At 43.2% G+C, this 19,395-nt stretch overlaps 1 protein-coding gene across 1 annotated transcript; it reads right to left on the minus strand.

The window, feature by feature from the left end:
- Window positions 1-226: 226 nt before the first annotated feature.
- Window positions 227-4,751, minus strand: LOC147462319 (5-methyltetrahydropteroyltriglutamate--homocysteine methyltransferase 2-like). The gene is made up of 15 exons (XM_086483492.1): window positions 4,599-4,751; window positions 3,554-3,924; window positions 3,375-3,462; window positions 3,137-3,264; window positions 2,851-3,042; window positions 2,565-2,767; window positions 2,323-2,486; window positions 2,158-2,238; window positions 1,885-2,051; window positions 1,679-1,784; window positions 1,349-1,599; window positions 1,177-1,249; window positions 964-1,092; window positions 651-872; window positions 227-565 (listed from the first exon to the last, which is right to left on the minus strand). The coding sequence occupies exons 2-15, from the start codon at window positions 3,901-3,903 to the stop codon at window positions 419-421; spliced, it is 2,301 nt and encodes a 766-aa protein (XP_086339618.1). The 5' UTR covers window positions 3,904-3,924; window positions 4,599-4,751; the 3' UTR covers window positions 227-418.
- Between the last annotated feature and the right edge of the window lie 14,644 nt (window positions 4,752-19,395).

Below are 19,395 nucleotides of genomic sequence, written 5' to 3' on the forward strand. Positions count from 1 at the left end.
AGCTGTCCACCTAAAGCTCATACAAAAGGAATAATACCTTAATCCAGTATAAAAGGAATAGTACCTTCAACCACAGTAAACCAACAAGTCACTTTCAACCAGACACACTGTTGCTTAAAACCCAGACATCGTGAGATCGTGGCATCCAGCAAAAGAACTCCAGACTGAAACCTTTCAAAGAAACATCAGCCATCAACCCACATTCAAACAAATTACTGATTCCAAATTTTTACCAAACAAAGTCAAAATTGTTAAAATGTGTTCCCGGCTTGCCCCAAAGGTGGGACAGCTTGAAAACCTCTTCCATCAAAAACCATCATAAACGTTATTGAACCAAGCATTACATAGCACTCTCTCAAATGTTAGTAGGACCACATAATCTTTGATATCACTCATCTTCATTCCGATCATAAGCACCTCATTTGGCACTGGCAAGCTCTGCTCTAATCTTCTTGGCTGCCTCAACCATGTTGATCAAGGCAGGCTTCACCTCTGCATACTTGCGGGTCTTCAAACCACAATCAGGGTTAACCCACAACACCTTCAATTCCAAAACGTCAAGCATCTGTCCACAACATTTAAAATCAGTACCACTTCCCCGTACCTGCTCCTAACAAAATAAAAGAACACATTGTTTACAAACATCACACCTTTCGAATGCGATCTGCAATCTCCTCAGTGCCAGGGATACGTGGGGAGTGAATGTCATAAACACCTGGACCAATACCAGCTCCATATTTCACTCCCTCTCGGAATACCCGTAACAACTTTTCGTCAGATCGTGAGTTCTCAATCGTGATGACATCAGCATCCATGTCGATAATAGAGTGAATGATGTCATTGAAGTGGGAATAGCACATGTGGGTGTGAATCTGTAAAGGTCCAGTTTCCTTGGTTGTAAAGAGCGCTTAAGTTAACAATGCAAACACCACCCACCCACAAGCCCATTAAATACAGAAATACCTGAGTGGTGTCTTTCACGCCACAATTGGTAATTCTGAATGAATGCACGGCCCAAATTAAGTAGTCGGCTTGCTCAGACTTCCTGAGAGGAAGCCCCTCCCGGAGGGCAGCTTCATCTATCTGAATTACCTGAAGATTGGATAAAAGCCCTGGTGAGTGTACAAAATGACCGTGAAAAAGAGCAAAGGTAGATCATGGTGCATCAAAGCATACATGGATCCCAGCAGCTTCCAAGTCTTCCACTTCATCTTTTATTGCCAATGCAATCTGATAGCATGTCTCAGATCTATATTTGACAGTTTGAATGCAAAAATCAGGTGTATAAAATGTAACAGCACATTTGGAAAATACTAAGGTCACTCAATAGCAGTATAACTTGACTAACCTTGGCTGATCATTTCGGACAAAGGACCAGTTCAAAATCGTTACTGGGCCAGTAAGCATGCCCTTCATTGGGCGTTTTGTGAGACTCTGAGCATATTTGGACCAAAAGACGGTCATGGCAGCTGGGCGATTAACATCGCCATAGATTATGGGGGGTTTCACACAGCGGGAACCATAAGATTGCACCCACCCATTCTCAGTAAAGACAAAACCCTTCAGTTGCTCCCCAAAATATTCCACCATGTCATTTCTCTGGAAAACAAAAGGAAAGCTATCAGATCCTTGCCAGTAAGATTCGCATGTCAAGCACAGAAGGGCATGAAATAATAACCTCGGGTTCTCCATGGACAAAAACATCAATATCAAGCTCCTCCTGCAGCTTCACAACCTTGCCAATCTCTGCCTGTATTGCCTTGATATAGGCCTCCTCAGAAATCCTATCAGTGATGAGAAATTCAGATTCTTCCACCACAACAGTACCACACCCTTCCACAACTTTAGGAAAAAAGAAAAATAGAGAGCAGAAATCCATCTTACTTGTTTCCTTTGAACTCACGCCTAACCCTCCGCAGCTCAAGTGTCTGCGGAAATGACCCAATGCTGGTAGTTGGAAGGATTGGGAGATTCAAGTGCTTTTGCTGCTCCTCCAGACGATTCATCACAGGGGTGACCCTCCGGTGCTCAGAATTTTTGATCTCGCTTGCCTGTGACATCCACTCTAGAAATTATTACCATAAATGTGGCCCAAAATGCAGCTGCAAAGTACAGAAACTCTAGTAGACAAAATGTTCATGCAGATGATGAAAATACCAGTTTCTGCACAATCGGATTGTGTACACGGGGAGAAGAGCGTCTTGAAGCCTGTGCACCGGCATTCTGAGTAAAGTAGGCCTGTAAAAACAAGAAAGGTCACACCAAGAAGCACATGTATCGCTACACTTCTTTTAAAATAAAGTTAGCACCTCATCAGCTTACCTCATCTTTATTTCCATGTAACGCCTTGGCTAATGCAACTACTTCTACAACCTTTTGAGCAGCAAAAGCAAGCCAAGACTTGAGCTCTTCATCAATCTTGGTTTCATTCTTAAGGTCCACAGCAGTGTGCAACAGAGAGCAAGAAGTTGACACCACCACCTTATCTACGTCCCACAAAATGACCACAGCTTTAGAGAAGAGAAACCAAACTTCAATGTCCAAGCTTTAGACTAAAACTTTACCATCTCCGAGCTTTGAACATAAGTCTTTCAACAGTGTCAACGAGTCTGCCAAATCATTGGCCCAGATGTTTCTTCCATCCACAACACCAGCAAACAACACCTTCCCATCAGGAAGTCCAACCTCCTTAACCAGATCTAGGGTTTTCTTTCCCCTCACAAGGTCAACTCCTATGCCAGATATAGATTTGAGACCAACAAGTGTTCTGTAACAGATCCCCAAACAAACATTAGACCTACCGACCTCTCCCAGCTAAAAACCATGCAGAGCAACAGTTTTGAGCTTTACTTGTAAGCCTCAGATGGGATGTCAGCGAAGTATGTCTCTACAAGTATCTTGATTCCACCAACTTCCGCACCAAGATACTCATAAACCTTTTTGAAAACCTCATAATGGTGTGGCTCAAGATCAAGAACAAGAGTAGGCTCATCAAGCTGTATCCAAGATGCCCCCTCAGCTTTCAGTTTAGAGACAACCTCCCTATATTCAAGGGCACATAGAGAAGATCAGTGAGCACTAAATGAAAAGTTAAACACAGTAAATGATTATACTTGCAGCAATCTTCTGGACATACTTGTAAACTGGCAAAAGGGAGTCAATGAGAGAGAGGCAGTTGTATGTTAGTTCAACTCCCTTTGCAGGCTTAGCAAGTCGCAGGTAAGAGAATGGTCCAACGAGAACAGGAACGGTCTCAATTCCCAACTGTGATACAACCATGACACTTCAGAAAGTGACCTGGCTTACCATCAATGTGTGATGCTTACATAAGATCAGAAAACAGCTGCAAATCCATCAGGATCCAAGAGCCTTACCTCTTTAGCCTCCTTGTACTCTTCGATGGCTTTGTGAGAGGATAGGATAAACTTGGTCTCCGGGCCAAGCTCTGGCACAATGTAGTGGCTGTTCAATGGGTAAAAAAATGTGTTTGATAGAGTGTACCTAAACCATGACAGATCCATGTACACCATCACCAAAAATGAAATTTACTTACTAGTTAGTGTCGAACCACTTCGTCATTTCCATGGCTGGGCTCTTTGTATTGCCACGGGCCATTGAAAAGTACACGTCAAAGCCAATCTCTCCACCTGTCCATTCGTACCGAGGAGGAACAGCCCCAACAAGTGCTGTAGTATCAAGCACCTGATCATAATAAGAAAAAGTGTTGCTTGGGATGTAAGAAATGCCCGCATTCGACATCTGCTTCCAAATAGAGCATCTCAAATCCTTTGCAACTTTTTCAAGATCAGATGCTGAGGATTTCTTATCCCAGAAGGACTCAAGGGCAAACTTCAATTCTCTTTTAGGACCCATGCGAGGGTAGCCAACCACATGTGAAGCCATCTTGCTGCAAAGCTTTTAAACCTGCACAAAGCAATTAAGCATTAACGGACAGTGGAAGGAAGACCATGCACAATGGGGAAAATAGATCCTTCTTATCCAAAAGGCTTCAAAAAACAAACTCAAAACCACACAATAACCTACATTATCTTTAAAAAAACTATAACATACATAAAGGTCCAATTCAGTTCAATCAGAGGGGGAGTGCTTGAATAAGGAGATACATTAGTCAAAGACCTCGAAACAAACAAGACAAGCATGCAAACCATGGGATCAGGCATAGGCATGACCTGTACATGTTAGCAGTAGAAAAAGATAAGATATCGAGGTGGCATCTTGTTCAAGACAAGTTCAAGCATGGGGGCTGAGGAAGACGCAGTTAACAACAGCAAACTGCTACAAAGAAAAATGGCTACACCAAGTCCATAGATCAAGGTTCTCTCGATTCAGACAGCGAGATGGCCGATCCCAGATCCATAAAAGAACGTTCGCCCCAACCAAAGCAGTGTAACTTTGCTAGCAAAGACATAGATGCAAAACAGAATGAGCATGAATGCAAAAGCAACTAAACAACTACGACGCCCGAGATCGGATCGCATTCGTCTTTCGTCGTTCGGGACGGGAAAGAAACATCGAATGACAGATGCAGCGAGAAGATTAAGCGTAAACATGGGGGAGGGGGGAATGACGAAGGATACCTCCGAGAGAACGCTCTGCAGCACAGCGAGGACGTCGGTGATGGTGGTGGAGGGAGTGAAGAAGCACTACAATCTGGGTGGAAATGAAAGGTGAGACGAGCGCTATAAAGGATGGCAAACGTCCGGGGCCCTCGGATTTAGATCTTGGGGGATGTGTGTGGAACGCCCAATACCAGTTGGTGGGTTGTATGGATTCCGGAATCATTTGGTCTGTGTTCGAAATGTTGGTTGGGAAGAGTAATAAAGGTTTTATTCTTCTAAGCTAAATCATCTAGGTCCGCAAAACATGGAAGTTGTTGATCAACTATGTGATCGCAGCCGAATCTATTCTATATATTATGCAGAGAGACATTCAAGGGGCCACGTGGTGCAGTTTGTTTCATCCGAGTGCGCGTGCAGCTAGAGAGAGAGAGAGAGAGAGAGAGAGAGAGAGAGGCGACCGAAGGCCGCCGGCCACACCAGTAAGTATTATGCACACAAAGCGATCTCACTAAGCCCCTTCAAGCTTCAAGTGGTTCTAGCACAGACAACACAATTGGTGCCAATTAACTCCTCCACCAATCAATCCCTTGTTCATAGAGTATTTCCAGCTAGAAAAAGCTTACTTCACGTAAACACATGAAAGCATGTAGCAAACATGACCGTCTAAACAAAAATTTCCCGATGAAAAAGACACTCAAATCTCTATCAACTTGAATCACAAGGCGATTCAAGGACCATCACAATGACTACAAAAGTAAGCAAATGAGGCCCTCTAGATCCTCTCTTATCAAGCTCATGCGATAACAGAGGATGTTTGGTCCAAAAGCAACTTGACATGCAAATGAAGAAGAAGAAGAGAAGTTTTAACGTGGTAGGAACAATCCTAAGAGACCTCATAGATCTATGCGACGAGCCTTGAACTCAAACCATACTTGTGGAAGAAAACAAATAAAGGGTTGAATACGAACCAAACATCTCTCCTTTTCACTTTCTAGCATGTTGTTCTTGTATGGGTTGTTGTCCTCTAAATCCGGTGGTCTAGAGTGCAATAACTAATCTTAAATTGGGAAGAGGAGGAAGTCATCGTCAAAAACTAGTTAGCACCCAAGAAGCGTAGCTCAATTGGTGAGACCTTTGAGATGTAACCCCAAGGTTGAGGGTTTGAGGCTCACAAGTTGCGTTCTCTTGGGTGTATTCTCCTCTCCTAAAGGGGGGGGGGGAGGGGGGGCCACGGTTGCCCCTCAAGGGTGTAATGTACAGTTGTAAATACATGATATGTGTATAGTTTTTCCCTTCTTCCTTCCCCACGCTGATGTTTTAAAAAAAAAAAAAACTAGTTAGCTGTATTAGAAGTAAGGGCTTGAGATGAATCTAGCCATATCTAAAGTTTGGAGAAGGGGCAAAATAGCATTTCTAGGATCCACGGTGGATTTGTACATGCATCACTAGTAAAATAGTTGTTGTCGAGAGTCAAATTGGGGAAGCATGTAAATTGTCCAAGTCCAATGGTAATAGTGTGAACTTAACCAATAATTAAGTCTACCCTTGAGAAGAGATTAGCAAGCGAGAAGAGATTAGCAAGCTGGAAGCATGACCATTGGATGATTTATCATTCTAAATAGTTGTACAATAGAAAACATTACATTTGTTAAAAGTTTTTCCATACTATGTAAAATGGGAGAGAAAGACAGCCTTGCCAACATGTGAGGCAATGGGCATTTTACGTTTATGAAACCCTCGTGGCTCATCAAGCCTTGTTCTTTTTCTTCTTAATTGTTCACATGATCTCTCGTTCATGTGCAAATCATTGTATGCTCCAACTATGTGATCGACTCTTTTTAATCACTCACATGATCTCTCGCTCATCTGCAAATTACTGGAGGCCCCAACTTTGTTTTTAACAAGAGGTCAGAGTAGCTTGTGAGCCATTGAAATTCCACATTCATAAGTTGAAGATTGTGATTAAGGTGTTAAGAATTTATGGTGTCCCCTCAAATATGTTCACAAAATCTTGATTACTTCTGCTAATCGAGATCACTCTAATTAACCAACTACTCAAAATAGTAGGGATCTAATGCAATCTACTCATGAACTAACCAACCACTCAAAAGAGTAGGAGGGATCTAATGCAATCTCTTGATACATCATCACTAGTCAGCTTTTGTGGTTGTTGAATTTTTATTTTAATAAATGTAACACATTTGGTGATACGGGTCCTTCCTAGGCTAACTTCATGATGCTAATTGAGGGATGGCTTCAGAGATTTTGGCATAGCTGATCACAAACAACTCAGTATGCCTTTTGCTTAAAATTTACTTTTATTTGATGTGCATTCAAGCTACCCAACATATATGCACTTGGTTGTTGCAACCCATAAATCAACATTTGGGTGGCCTATTTAGCATCATCATGACATGCTTACATATGTGGCCTTATAAGAAACCTTGTTCGAAAAGAAAGTTCCAACTTACATATGAGTGGAACCTCAATCTATCATTGCTTGAATAAGGGGTTTCAACATTATGATGTCTCTATTGAGTGGGCATTACGTTTTGTGTGTGTGTGTGTGTGTGTGTTTGTGTGTGTTTTTTTTTTTTTTTTTCAAACTCCAACCTTACAAACATCAATCCACTTCTTTTAATTTTCATTATTGTTATTGGTATATCTACTAACATACTATGGCGGAGAGGGGTGCACTTTACACGTGGCGCAAATTGCGACGTTCCAAAAGAGGGAGAGAGAAAGAGAGAGAGGCGCCCTCAGGCACGAGTGTGCTCTGCATCAAAACTGTGTGTGTGTGTGTGTGTGTGTGTGTGTGTGTGTGTGTGAGAGAGAGAGAGAGAGCGCACTGGAGCACTCTATCAAATTAATGACTCGACTCACCTGAGGAGCCGTTTTCTCTGAGGCTTGCAGTTGCCCGCATGACGATTTGGACTTCACCCTCCTCTAGAGTCTAGCCTATTGCAGTCCACTGCAATGAGAGAGAGAAATTCGAGACTCTAGAGTCTACACACACATATGCATGCGCGCGCACAGACCAGCAAAGAGCTACTGCGGGTGCGATTGGGCGTGAGGTGATAGGTTCAGGGCAGCAAGGGGAAGGATCAGCTGCACACAGATCTCTCTCTCTCTCTCTCTCTCTCTCTCTCTCTCTCTCTCTCTCTCTCTCTCTCTCTCTCTCTCTCACACACACACACACACACACACACTAGCATACCCATAGAATCATCGACAGTTGGACGCTTGGCACCAACCTGGGCAGGGCCAAGGAGCTCTGGGCCTAGACTGTTTTCAGTGAATGCGACATCGTGTTTGGCACTGTCTTGGTCAACATGTATGCCAAATGTGGGCACTTTATAAAGCACAAAAAGTGCTTACGCAGCTTCCTGTCCAGGATGTCATCTTTTGCAATTCATTTATTGTAGGATTAGCCCAACTTGGGCAAGGCGGCCAAGGAGTAGTGGGCGTTTTTCAGTGGATGCGAAGCGAGGCTGTCTCTCCAAATGCAATCACGCTTTGGGCTGTTTTCAGTTGATGCAAAGCGAGGGTGTCTCTCTAGATACAGGTTATGACATTTTTTTATTGCACGTTATGAATTTTCTTTTGTGGAATGCAATGTGAGGGTCTCCCATTGAATGAGCTTGAGATAGATATAAGATTGCACTTATTGGAGCTTGGGAAGAGGAAGAAGCTCTAAGTTGTTAATGTGGAATGTGAAGTGAGGGCCTTTGTGCAAATATGCAACCATCTGATCCTTTTTTGCACTTATTGAAGGTTATATTGTCTCCTACGGGCAAGGTAAAGAAGCTATGAGTTACATTTGTAGAATGCAAAAGTAAGGGCCTCTCAGCAAATGCAACCAAGTGGTCATCTGTGGGACTTTTTTGCAGGTTATGCTCAACATGGTCTTGGGGAAAGAAGCTTTGCTAAGTGGTTTTTGTGGAACTCTGAAAAGTGTGGGCCTTGCTACAAATGCCATTACCTGAGGCTGTGCTTGCATCTTGAAGACATGTGGATCTTGGAAAAAATGGTGACAATGTGCTTGGCATTACTTTGCTCAACCTGTATGATGTTAGTATTTTCCTTGGATGGAGGACATGGGGAAGTACACTATTGTAGGGTATGACCAACAAGTGTAGGTCCAAGAGTGCGCCAAGGAGCACACTCGACTCTTTCGAGCAAATATGAATTGAGGTGTTTTCTTGGGATGCAGTGACCTATGCTTGCTCAAAGGCATGCGGCATTATCCAAGGAGTTGACATGGGCTAACAGATTAATGATGATGTTGTTAGTTAGGGACACTTGAAAACATTGCCATGCCTAGGATTGCTTTGTCTTTGAATGCTAATATTTCTAAAAGTGGGTTGTTTCAAAAGAACTCAGAGCCCAACGCCCATGCAGTGGTGCATATTGCCCTCCTACGGGATGTTTGTCAGCAATGCCCAACGTAGGCTGTGTCTCAGTCGCAAGTGACCCTAGAGGAGTTGCCAGCTATGTATTTTGCTTCCTATCTGCAATGTTGTCTCATGGAGTATTGATTATGTCCAACATGGTGGGGGTCAGCAAGCTCTGGGTTGTTTTCAGCAAATGCAGAGAGAGGGCATCTATTGTTGATATGGGCAAAAGAACTTACGATGATATTGTTAGTCGGGGGTTGTTGAAAGAAAACGTCATGCTTGGCACTGCCTTGGTCAACATGTATGCCAAATGTGGTGCACTTCATAAAGCACAAACAGTGCTTAAGGAGCTTCGTGTCCGAGATGTCGTCCCTTGGAATGCACTGATTGTGGGATATGCCCAAGTTGGCCAAGAAGTTTTGGGTTGTCATCGACGGATGCCACGTGAGGGTGTCTCTCTAGATGCAATCAACATAGTAGTGACAAGAAAGTAGCAATATCCACTCCACAAGCAAACATGGAGGGGAAGAGCGCAACATGTCCTTGATGAGCTTCCTGCCCGCAATGTCGTCTCTTGGAATGTACGAATTGCAGGTTACGTCCAACATTAGTAGGAGATGCATCTTGAAGACATGTGGAATTATGCAAGAACTTGGAAAGCAGCATTTGTGCTTGGTCCTGCTTTGCACTACCATCAAGAACGTTTTTTGTTGGAGTGCGTGTTTTTAGAATATGCCCAGCATGCACAGGGTGTTTTTGCAAATCTGGACTGGGTGTTTTCCACTTGGTGTAATCACCATGTGCTTGCATCCTGCTTAGCGATGTTTTGGTCAGCACGCTTAGCGTGGATAAAATGTCTTGCCCGATAGTTCTAGGTTGCATGCAAGAGCACGAGGTCCAACGCCCATGCAATGATGCATATCGTTCTTCTAAGTGTTGTTTTCTAGCGATGCCCAGTGTGGGCTCTATCGCTTGGGGCATGCGGGGCTCCTAAACCGAGCATGTCACGATTCCTAAGAGTAGAGGAGGTCATCGTAAGAGCCGGAGGCCTAGAGCCTGTGTGCTGGTTCATATTGACCTTTTGAGGGTGGTTTCCTAGAAATGCACAGTGTGGGCTGTGTCTCGGCCACAAGTTGACCCTAGAGGGGCTGCCAGCTATGTATTCTGCTTCCTATCAGCAATATTATCTCATGGAGTGTATCGATTATGTCCAACACGAGGATGACGTTCAGCAAGCTCTGGGCTGTTTTCAATAGATGCAGAGAAAGGGCATCCGATGCTAATATGGGCAAAAAAGAATTCACACTGATATTGTTAGTTAGGGGTTGTTGAAAGGAAACGTCATGCTTGACACTACCTTGGACAACATGTATGTCGAATGTGGTGCACTTCATAAAGAACAACAAGTGCTTGAGGAGCTTCCTGTCCGGGATTTTCTCGCTTGGAATGCGTTGATTATGGGATACGCCCAACTTGACCAAGAAGCTTTGGACTGTTTTCAGCGGATGCCAAGCGAGGATGTCTCTCTAGATGCAATCAGTAGAGTAGCACCAAGAAAGCAACAATCTCTCTCTCTCTCTCTCTCTCTCTCTCTCTCTCTCTCTCTCTCTCTCTCTCTCTCTATGTCTAGGGCTTATGTAGATAGTGTTGGCATGCCTAAGCACCGCCCGAGGCTTTACCATTGTATTGTTGGTAAGAACGAGCGAGACCCGCCATAGGCGGGTCGCGCGAGCTAGTGGCAAACAAGGCCCTTGTTGAGACTGTGCAATCCATCTTCGACCCTTTTCCACCTGAAAGCAAAGCCAACGTTTTGAGTGTCCATTGTTTTCTTCAAGCACATGACCGAAAAAGAAAACAGTTGAAGTGCACAATGGCTTTGATTGGCTAGAGCAGTGCAACACAAGCTACGAGCAAGGTGGGCAGCCAAAACATCGAGCATCCCCCTTGGGCACGAGTTAGCTTCCCAATTGAGCACGGCTGGCAAAGGCAAGTGTGCAGTTTGAACCACCTCACTGGAGGTGTGCACTTTCGTTGGTCCACCTATGAGAAAAGAGAAGCACGTACGACAGTCTAAACCCAAGCTAAGGTACTTTTCCTTTTACTATTTCACTAAGCTTTGACTTGCTTAAATGCAACTTTGCTCCTTTTCTAATATAACTCTCGCTTATTTTCACAAGAGAGAAAGAGGGGTTTTGAAGGGATGGCATGTGGCAAAAGTAAAATTAGATCTAATGCAAATTGTTTCCAAGAAGAAATTCTAAAGAAGATACAAGTTACTTTATAAAGAAAGGTACAAAGAACCTCAAGCTTGTGTTGAGCCTAGAGGCACCACATGAAACAGAAAGAAGCTACTCGCTATTGAGAGTTTGGCAAAAAAAAATTACCTTTTGCAGCCTTTTCTCTTTTTCTTATGATAACCTTCCTACACTCTATTTAAGGTTGAGATGTATTTGAAGCGTATTGTAGTCGTCTCCTTTCTCAATGATTTGCTTTATACTAGTGTGTGACTAGTATGTTGCTCTGCCAAGAAAAGCATGGCCATTGGGTCGCATACATACACATATTTGTAGGTGTGTGTGTATGCACAAGCAAAGAAGATGTACTTTTGTCCCTGTCACTCCAAGAAGATGCAATTTTCTCTCTCATTCTTATTAGATCTTGAGATCAAGACTTGCGATATCTATTTGGATTGTTCTTATTACAATGAAAATTCTCTCTCTCTCTCTCTCTCTCTCTCTCTCTCTCTCTCTCTCTCTCTCTCTCGTGCATGCACACAAAGTTTTGAATTCAATACTTGTTCGGTAGATCTTTGGGATCTCTCTCTGTAAATAAGAAAGGGGGCGACAATAATCTTTGAGTGTGGTAGATTGGTTATCACAGTTCCCGCTTAAATACTAAGTCTTAAGTTCAAGACTTGTCAGATAGAGCTTTGAGGTCTGTTGACGTGTTCCTATGACATTAAAACTTCTCTCTCTCTCTCTCTCTCTCTCTCTCTCTTGGTAGGTTGTAATTCTTTTTTTCCATCCTCTCTCTCTCTCTCTCACACACACACACACACACACACACACACACACAAAGGCACGTGCACACACCCCCATACACACATCGTTCAAGCTCCTCGATCACCCTTTCTATCTCCCGCTATCAATCTTCATCTCCCTATGAACAAATGCGGACTGGCTCGTAGGGAGATGCGATTATTTGTGTGTGTGTGCACGCGCGTGTGTGCGTGCACGTGTCCATGAATGCACAAGCAAGGAGGGTTGATTGTAGTCCCTATAATCTCTCTCTCTCTCTCTCTCTCTCTCTCTCTCTCTCTCTCCCATTCATCAGACCTTGAGATCAAGATTCGTCAAGTAGATCTTTTATATATGTTCGGATTGTTCTTATGACAATAAAATTTCTCTTCTTTTTCCTCCTTCCCTCTCTCTTTATCTCTCTACCCCCTCTCTCTCTGTCTCTCTCTCTCTCTCTCTTACACACACATGCATGCATGCACACATGTACATACACACCAAGTTTTGAGTTTTAAACTCGTCGGGTAGATGTCTGGGATCTCTCTCAGTGAATGAGAAGAGGAAACTATAACAATCTTTGAGTGTGGTAGATTGGTTATCATAGTTTCGCCCCAAATACTAGGTCTTAAGTTCAAGACTTGTCAGATAGAGCTTTGAGGTCTCTTGAATTGTTCCTATGACATTAAAACCTTTCTCCTTCTCTCTCCCTCTCTCTCTCTCTCTCTACATTGCACGAAGCGCATGGATGTGTCGAGAGCTCAGATTTCTTGAAGCTCTTTAAGATAAAGTATCAAAGTAGAGTCACTCAAGGGTTGGAGTTTCTTTATGGCCTTCAGAAATAAAAGTAGAGTCACCCTTTAAATGGCACATGGATGCCTCCAAAGTTCATCTCTCTCTCTCTCTCTCTCTCTCTCTCTCTCTCTCTCACACACACACACACACACACACACACACACACACACACAAATATCGGTGCCCCACGCAAGTGTCAGGACAAGGGCAAGGCTAGGGAGTCACAGACTAGGCCAGGGGCCAGGCTAGGCAGTGTGGACAAGGGGATCCATCTAGGGCAAGAGGCTAGGAGCATGCCTTTATATTGGGAGGTTGGGAGGAGGATCCTAAGTCTAGTCACCCAAGTTCTCACACTGGTATCAAGAGCCAGCATACTTTTTGGGGGGCACAAGGGCGTGGAGAGCCACACCTCTTTAGAGCTTTTCTTACATGTGCATGAGGGCGTGACTTCTCTACACAGTAATCTCGACAAGAGGAATCCTGTGGGCAATCCCGCTTGCAAGGGAGGACAACGACGGAATTACCTGCTCCAAATTGGTCGTTTTCGGTCTTGAACGGCACCCACGATCGTGCTGAGGGCATCTCGTCTCTTCGACGGACTCAATCGAGCAAGGCACGTAGTGCTGGGAGCTCCCTCGCCCCTCGGCAGCCTGCAATAGAACGCCATCATCGTTTTGGAAACGGCTTTTCACATGTTTCCCTAAGGCCCCAAAACTTTGGGCAATTTTTTTTTGATATAGGGTGCATGCCCACCCCAGCACACACCCTTACAACCCCAACGGGTCTCGACATGCAACGAGAGGCGTCACGGCATACAGCGAGGGGCACGGTCCTCGCTTCACGGCATATAGTTCAGCAAGCCAGGAGTGATTAAGTTGCAAAATTTTGCACTTAATTACTATACGGTAATAATTTCGGCCTTGCACCTCAATTTGGTATCCGGTCAAGGGCAACATAATCTCGCCAAAGGGCCGAGAACTTCTTGACAGGACGTCAATTTCGTGCTCCTTCCAAATTGCAGAAATTATAGCATCGGATCAAGCTTTGTCGACGACTACTTTTAAGTTTTCAAACTAGTATCCAACATAATTAGCAAGGCTAATTACCGTTTGTGGTGCATACTACGGCAACGAGACTTTCTGCAATCCAAAGTATTGTTTTCTCTTTTGTTCGCACAACACGTCTTTGCCATGAATGTGGAAATTGATGATCAAACCATCTTTGACTCCGAGTACTTGGAGTCTGTTTCACTTGTGGATGCCGCGTGGTCGGATACTCTCACGGAGGGTACCCACGTGGCAACGGGAACAGATAATGCATACCCCAGTAGTCTATCTCTCTCTTCGCAAGAATCTACACCTCCTCCTCAGAGTGTGTTTGATATTCTAGAGGATGATAGTAACTTGCCGGATGCCAGAGAGTTTGTCACTTGACAGGACTTGCAAACTTTTGATGCCCGATTTTGCAAGCTAGCTATACGGGTTCAAATATTGGCTACGCAAGTGGGAAATCTCAATAATTTACAATATGCTACCAGAATCAACCTCTCACTTGCCGACAACCCAAGGGGTTGTCTACCCAACAATTATGACCAAAGAGGTCCAACAAGTACAAGAGAAATAGGTTGTCGATACAGATCTGGTCATGACCAACGTGGTCAAGAAGCGACTATCACAATCCGACTTTCAACGGGCAAAGCGTCAAAAATTATGCTTTTGTTGCTTAGGCACGCATCAAAAAAAGCAGTGTTTACATGTATGACAACTTAAGCATGATGCATGAGTTCGTAATTCGACATAAACTCCAGGTTTGGTGCACGGCATAGTAGTTATATGTCTTTTGAACATGTTATGCTTAGCCATTTTTTCATACTTGCATATGGATTTTCAGCGTATTGTACGTTTTTTTGAATTGGGTAGTGTTATGCCCCAATTTTTGTTCTGGTATAGTAATTTATTATCAGACCAATCACATCATCTCAGCTTATACGATCAGAATAACACATTATGCGATGCGTACATGATCACTGCATTAGGGTGTATATAATGCACACGACAATTCTATCTCGCAAAGCGGATATGGCTATGAGTCGGTTTAGAGCGCGTTTTCTTCTACGGAATCTTGGGACAACTAGTTACAGCAGGACGACCAGGTTAGACCATGTTCAGTTTTGTTTATTTTTCCATTGGAAGCTACTGATTTTTGTGCAAAGCAAAGTGCTTTGACAATTTTACAGTAAGCAAGGCTTCTCCTTGTGCCAAGGTACTGTCCAATGACTTGGCATCACGGGCATTGGCACACAAATTCTAAAAACTGGCAAAATAGGGAATCTCAGCTCACAGAACCCCTACCAGTCTAAACTGTGCAAGACACTTATGGTTTTGGCTCTCACGTTTGAGGCCATCCCTTTTGCCAAGGGCTTAAGATTATGTATGCATGGCATGTTAGCTAGGTGGATTCAATTCTACCGCCTACTGAAACACGCTTCCGCTATAACATCAGACACTTTGTCAAGGACAAGATAAGTTATGGATTGTTTCACATAATTTTGGTTGCTGTCAACGCACAACCACACTAAAAAGAACGTAAATCAAGGACTTTATTCTTTTGGCAAAGTGCTATCATTAAGTCACACTGGTGTCGTCACAACCACATACACGGTAGGCGGGTCAGTCTATGACTTGTTTGTGTTTTTTTGTTACCTCTCTCGATGAGAGAGTCATAGCAGAAAACTATTGCATGTTTATAGGATAAGCTGCACGCTCGGCATCATATGCACACGAGGAGGGACACCAACTATACACGTCATAAATGCTTAAGGAAAGTTACTCAGCCCCGCGTGCTCTCTTTCTCTCTCTTTCTTATTTCTCTCAAAGAATTATGAAAATTTTCTAAGAAGCTTTTGAACATGTTTGTTTGGGAGTTAGCCTGAGCCAAGGTGCTCTAACTCTCAGCTAGAAATAGGGCAAGACGCCATCTAAATTAGTCTTCATCAGTTCGTTGATTGAACACTAATTGCCATCAAGGCTATGAGACACACACGCTGGCTAAGAGTCATTATCAGATCTCGGGTAAGAGCCAGTTGTTGACATTCCTGGGTGATTGTTCTTAAGATTGAACAGATCTGCCCAGTGGAGTACACATCGAACACATCGACGTTAATGGACAAGCAAGAGTCTTGTCATTACGGATGCTTAGGGTGTCATTGTTGCACTACACGTTTTTAGTGCGATGCTCAAGTTGAGTTTTTTATAATCTTAAACTCACATCAGCTAATCTATACCATGGAATCTAGAGGCAACAAACAGTTGAGAGAGCATGGCTGTTCATACGAGCTAGGCATCTCACTTGTGTGGATTTCTTGCTCTCTCTATAGCACTACGAGTGTCTATAGCATCACAGTTTTGGGGAACGATCCAGCGGGTGTTTCCTAAATCACTCCATAGGCATTGAGGATCACAGTTTGATCTATCATAGTTGTACTTTCAAGGAATGAAGCCCGCAATCTACTAGGGGGTAGTGGACAAATTCAACTTTTCGAGTTGATTCCAATCATTTTTATAAACGGTCGACTATGTTGGTTATCGTTACCTGCTAGTTGAGCAGATTCTATAAAGGGTCTTACCACGGGGTTTGAATACGTAGATTATAACCAACGGGTTTGGATTGCAAAGGCAACACCCAGGGTTTCTAGTGCAATGTTGCTTGGTTTTTTCACAAGTGGGCGACGTGTTCCTCTGCATTTGAATACGGGTAAGTGAACATTAAGTTCAACTCTCGAGGTATGCATCTATTGATTCGATCTTATTCCATTTTTTAGTATGTTTTATTTGGATTTTTAAAGTTGTATAACTACGCTTGAATGTTTCAGAGACATGCCAAGGGCATGTCGAAACAAAGCATTTTGGGCCATCGTGTTATGAATCCACGTATAGGGTTCGATTTGGCACATGTTGTCACATGGGGTACAACATGGTTTAGGAACTCAAGGAGTTAGGTTTAGCCAGTGTGGAGCAATGATAATGAGGGTCCCTCTCACTCGCGTTGTAGAGTGTTTGTAGTTACCTCCACACACAAGTACATCTCGTACTTAAAGGATGTTCTTTTTACAGACATCCTTATTTGAGACATATTCCACATGTGGAGAATATGAGTCTCTGGGATTGACATTGGTGCCTAATTCCTAATGATGTGTCGCGACGACGTCCCTACATGCTGATCGCATTCGTTTATTAGACCATTTGGAGCACACTGTATCAGGAACAATTTCAGTGGCCAAAAATTTCCGGGTACTCAATACAGACTTGTTGCGATGACAAGTGCTATGAAACCACCTTAATGGAGGGTCGTTTCTACATATAGCCAAGTATGCTAAGTTACTGAGAATGTCTCATGGTTGGTACCTAGGTGTGACTGAGCTTTCACATTTTGTTATGGTCCAAATCTTGTTGAAAGGCTTTCACGTACGTGCTGTGGAAAGTCTCATCATGGATTTGCGGTTTGGATAAGTTTGTGTTAAATGCATGCACACTAGGTGTTATGAGCCCTAGTGTTTAACACTGATTTATTTGGAGGCGCATGCAAATTCATGGACTTTATTCTTTCTACACCTTTTTGCACTGCAAGTGCAATTTCTACTACAAATTTATGATGAGTTTACACCCTGAGTTTACACCCTACCATACAAGGTAATGGCTCAGTATGGGTATCTGTGGTTGTTTGGTCTCAACTCTAAGAGTTTACTCCACTCCAACCCGCTTTCAACTTAGTTGGTTGCCTCCACTCCATATCGCGTATATGGCTGGATACTCAGTGGTTGAGTCATAGTTTATCGTCAATCGTGAAAGACTGTCTGTAAGTGGTTGGGGGAAAGTACCTCACTCTTACTGCTACTATTCATCCCGCGCTGGATGGGCATCTTACAAGTATTTTTTGCTAAAGGATCTGCTAAGACATACGCTAGCACAAAGCATTCTGCATGGGCGATCCTCTCCCTATTCTTGAATTTTCTTAGGTTGGTTTTTAACTTTGAACACGTGTTGTGGTGGGGTCGGATACCGATTCAATAGTTTCATAAGTCAAGGACTTAGTAGGTGTGCTAACAAAGTATGTTGGCATGTAACCTTCATTAGAGGTGAACATGTAGTTCTGTGTGTTCCAAAATGTTCAGAAGTCTGACATGAGAACACTCCCTATTCTATCCCTCAGTAGCTATGAGCTTTTCAAGATACTCACATGAGTTATCATGAGTTACTATTTAGATACGCGTGATTGCAAAAGGACAACAATGTTGAAAATCAAGATGTTGCTCTTGGTTTCATTGAACCTCCTCACTGCATCAAGTATCATATGGACAATTGCCTCGCGTTTGGGATGCCAATAAGGAAAACATCAGTGTTCTTACGAAAATACTACCACTTGTGTTTTTGAGGATGAAAACTCATCTCCAAGGGGGGAGTAATGTTAGGACAAGGGCAAGGCCAGGGAGTCACGAATTGGGCCAGGGACAGGCTAGGCATTGTAGACAAGGGGATCCATCTAGGGCAAGAGGCTAGGAGTCTACCTTTATGTTGGGAGGTTGGGAGGAGGATCCTAAGTCTAGTCACCCAAGTTCTTACAACAGGGGTGTAGCAGATTTCCAACAAGTGTATCCCTCCTCTCTTGGCATAGCATGTCCGCAAGGTGGTGAGAGAGTGATCATGGATGTACTAGGCATTCAACTTTCCTACGTCCATCATGCCCTTCCATTTTGGGGCTATTTGAGATTCCTAATGTTTGCAATAAACCACGGCTTAATGTATTTTTATCGCTAAAATTCCAAATTCCTAGCTAGATTCCAAGCTTGCCTTGAAGAAAATTGGCAAAATTTTGAAAGTGTAAATACCAACAATTCTTCAAAATTTGACCTAAAATCCAAAATATTTTTCTTGCGTCCTTATTTATTTTAAAATTTCTTTGATTAGAATTTTTTCTTTTGGGAAGCCCTGTAATGTAAATGGCCTATGAACTTTGAGAGTAGAGGAATTAGGAAATTAGATAAAGCACTTTTGTGAGATTACTTTGTGAGCATAGTGTGTAGACTTAATTGATGGTAGCAACATAAACATGGTACTTAGTTAACTTGGCATGAACAATACTTTTGCAAGAGAGAGAGTTTAGAGAACATGACAATAGTTGAGGACCGGATTCAAACGGAGGCGGCGGTCCCCCTCCAATAGGCATTATTAAAGTTTCTCCCATCAAGAGAGACTTGGTACAATACAACCTTTGTGTTCCTTGTGACCTAGGTGATGCAATGAAGATGGAAAGCTTCATGCATCACAAACATAACATAAACTTTGTAGAAAACATTAACTATCCCAAGCCTTAGTCCCAAGACCTCGAACACCTTTGAAGGTGGAGAGAGCTAGCGGGGAATGAGGGTAGGGAAGAGGAAGAAGAAACATTCCATAGGAGAAATAAATAGTTCCTCACTTATCATCACTCTTCTTGCTAGCATACATAATAGCATAGTAATGAAGATGGAGAAGATGGCAAGCTTAAGCATTGGAGCATGGCTCTTGGTCGGATTTGCATTCCATAGCCAAGAGTGTTGGTGTAGAATCTCAC

This window comes from Adiantum capillus-veneris, chromosome 2 (assembly GCF_014529385.1).
Source record: "Adiantum capillus-veneris isolate H3 chromosome 2, ASM1452938v2, whole genome shotgun sequence".
NCBI classification, from domain to species: domain Eukaryota; kingdom Viridiplantae; phylum Streptophyta; class Polypodiopsida; order Polypodiales; family Pteridaceae; genus Adiantum; species Adiantum capillus-veneris.

What these genes read in the sequence shown, in the direction of transcription:
- LOC147462319 (XM_086483492.1), bottom strand. Translation starts at nt 3,903, where the DNA reads ATGGCTTCACATGTGGTTGGCTACCCTCGCATGGGTCCTAAAAGAGAA. An exon ending in ATCCGATTGTGCAGAAACTG is followed by an intron (nt 2,052 to 2,157) that starts GTATTTTCATCA and finishes TGGATGTCACAG; the next exon opens with GCAAGCGAGATCAAAAATTC. An exon ending in GTCCGAAATGATCAGCCAAG is followed by an intron (nt 1,250 to 1,348) that starts GTTAGTCAAGTT and finishes TGTCAAATATAG; the next exon opens with ATCTGAGACATGCTATCAGA.